The sequence below is a fragment of the Nansenia antarctica genome (assembly GCF_963989245.1).
Source record: "Nansenia antarctica genome assembly, chromosome: 6".
Taxonomy (NCBI): Eukaryota; Metazoa; Chordata; class Actinopteri; order Argentiniformes; family Microstomatidae; genus Nansenia; species Nansenia antarctica.
In genome coordinates, this window is record NC_137676.1 from 70,748,223 (window position 1) to 70,750,722 (window position 2,500).

Genomic DNA, 2,500 nt, shown 5'->3' on the forward strand with positions numbered 1-2,500 from the left:
GCTCACCACAGAGGAGTCGTTGAGATTCTTCACCCACAGAGAGTAGTTCCCATGCTCCCCAAACAGGAAGTGAACCCTGCAGGCGTTCAAAGAGGGTGAAGACACTTTCATGTGGCTTTGGTGAGTGAGTGTGTGTGTGTGTGTGTGTGTGTGTGTGTGTGTGTGTGTGTGTGTGTGTGTGTACCAGAGAGTGAATAAAGATATTGGTATTTGAGAGAGAGAGTGAGAGAGAGAGTGTGTGTGTGTGTGTGTGTGTGTGTATATGTGTCTGTGTGTTTGCATATGTGTGTGTGCGCGTATGTCTGTTTGCGAGCATATGTGTGAGAGAGAGAGTGTGTGTGTGTGTGTGTGTGTATATGTGTCTGTGTGTTTGCATATGTGTGTGTGCGCGTATGTCTGTTTGCGAGCATATGTGTGTTCCCACGCATGCATATGTGTATGTGTGTGTGTGTGTGTGTGTGATCCACCTACAGAGTTCCATGTTGACAGGCGTGCTGCTGAGCTGCAGGGTGAGGCTGTGCTGCATATGTGTGTGTGTGTGTGTGTGTGTGTGTGTGTGTGTGTGTGTGTAACCCACCTGCAGAGCTCCATGTTGACAGGCGTGCTGTTGAGCTGCAGGGTGAGGCCGTGCTGCGTGCCCACGGTGAAGTCCACCGCGCTGGGCATGCCGGGACCGGGGCCGGCTGGCACCATGCCCAGGGGCTGGAACACACACTGGAGCACAGGAGACAACATCATCATCATCGTCATCATCATCGTCATCATCATCATCATCATCATCATCATCATCATCATCATAATAAACATCACCATCATCATAGACAACATCATTATAATAAACATCATCATCAACAATGATATTATCATCAACAACATCCTCTTCATCATCATCATCATCATCATCATCGTCGTCATCATCATCATCATCATCATAGTCAACATCAACGATATTATCATAAACAACATCCTCTTCCTCTTCGTCATCATCATCATCATAGACAACATCATTATAATAAACATCATCATCAGCAATGATATTATCATCAACAACATCCTCATCATCATCATCATCATCATCAGTATCAGGGTTCTCAAATAACTGTGAACTTACTATGTAACCACTATGTAAACAATTCAAGGTAAATTAAACTAGGCCTACAAATTATTTAGTCATGATAGAGTAACTCTCTTTGATCGGCTACAACTTAGTTGTTAAAAACGAAAGTGAAAGCGCTACGATGTTCCTCAGTGAATTCAGCGCTTTAGCGTTGTCATAACACACAGAGACAAAGGATTACGAAATTCAGAATTCAGTGATTCATCATAACTCCATCAACTTCAGCAACCGTGCCTATGAATCACAAGTAGGTAAATAGAGAGAAATGATTGGCTTTGATGCGCACTACCTGAAATGAAATGTAATGTAATGATCTTTAATTATTTTTATTGTTATTTTTCCTAACCCTAACCCTGTTATTGTTCTCTCCGTGGAATTTAGTGTCTTTGAATATGAAGAAAAGTACTGTATGAAATAAATGTATTACTGTTATCAGTGCTGTAAGTTGTAGCTACGTGGCCCTCTTCCCTGGTCAAAAAGGCGCAGCAGCGCCTATACTTCCTGAGGAGATTGAGGAAAGCCCAGCGGTCTCCCAGGTTTCTGGCCAACTTCTACCGCTGAACCATTGAGAGCATCCTAACCAACTGCATCACAGTGTGGTATGGCAACTGCAATGTGTCCGACCGGAAGGCCCTGCAGCGAGCACCAAACTGGCACCAAACTCCTTTCCATCGAGTCCCTCCAGGCAGCCCGGTGTCGGCAGAGGGCGGCAAGCATCATCAAGGATACCTCGCCCCCCCAGTAGGGGGTCTGTTTGACCCCCTACCATCTAAGAGACTCAGGAAGTACAGGAACCTCAGGTCCCATACCAGCAGGCTACAGAACAACTTCTTTCACTGACTCTCAGGATCCCCCCCCCTCACTGTGCCCAACTAATTTACCCTTTGCACTACTGCTGCTGTTTGCACATTGCACATACCTCTTTTTGTTATAGCCTCTATTTATACACCTGTACATACCATACTGTACATAGCTACCTTAACTGTACATAGCTACCTTAACTGTACATAGCTACCTTAACTGTACATAGCTACCGTAACTGTACATAGCTACCTTAACTGTACATAGCTACCTTAACTGTACATAGCTACCATACTGTACATAGCTACCTTAACTGTACATAGCTACCATACTGTACATAGCTACCTTAACTGTACATAGCTACCTTAACTGTACATAGCTTACTACTATCCTCTCCTCTATAGACCTCTAACTACAGTGCCATACTGTACCCATCACTATCATGTTCTTATATCACTATTTGCACTTCTGGTTGGATGCTAAACTGCATTTCGTTGTCTGGTACTTGTACTCTGCAATGACAATAACGTTGAATCTAATCTAAACATCTAATCTAAAGTGCATTATCTTGTCTTACCAGTG

At 43.8% G+C, this 2,500-nt stretch overlaps 1 protein-coding gene across 1 annotated transcript in view; it reads right to left on the reverse strand.

The window, feature by feature from the left end:
- hgsnat (heparan-alpha-glucosaminide N-acetyltransferase) overlaps nucleotides 1–2,500 on the reverse strand; it is a 15,206-nt gene that overhangs the window by 10,497 nt on the left and 2,209 nt on the right. The window contains exons 3-4 of the mRNA XM_080534928.1: nucleotides 578–714; nucleotides 1–76 (exon numbers count right to left, since the gene is read on the reverse strand). The exon at nucleotides 1–76 is cut by the window's left edge and continues 43 nt beyond it. Of these exons, the coding sequence (XP_080391054.1) occupies nucleotides 1–76; nucleotides 578–714 (213 nt within the window). The remainder of the gene's footprint in view (nucleotides 77–577; nucleotides 715–2,500) is intronic.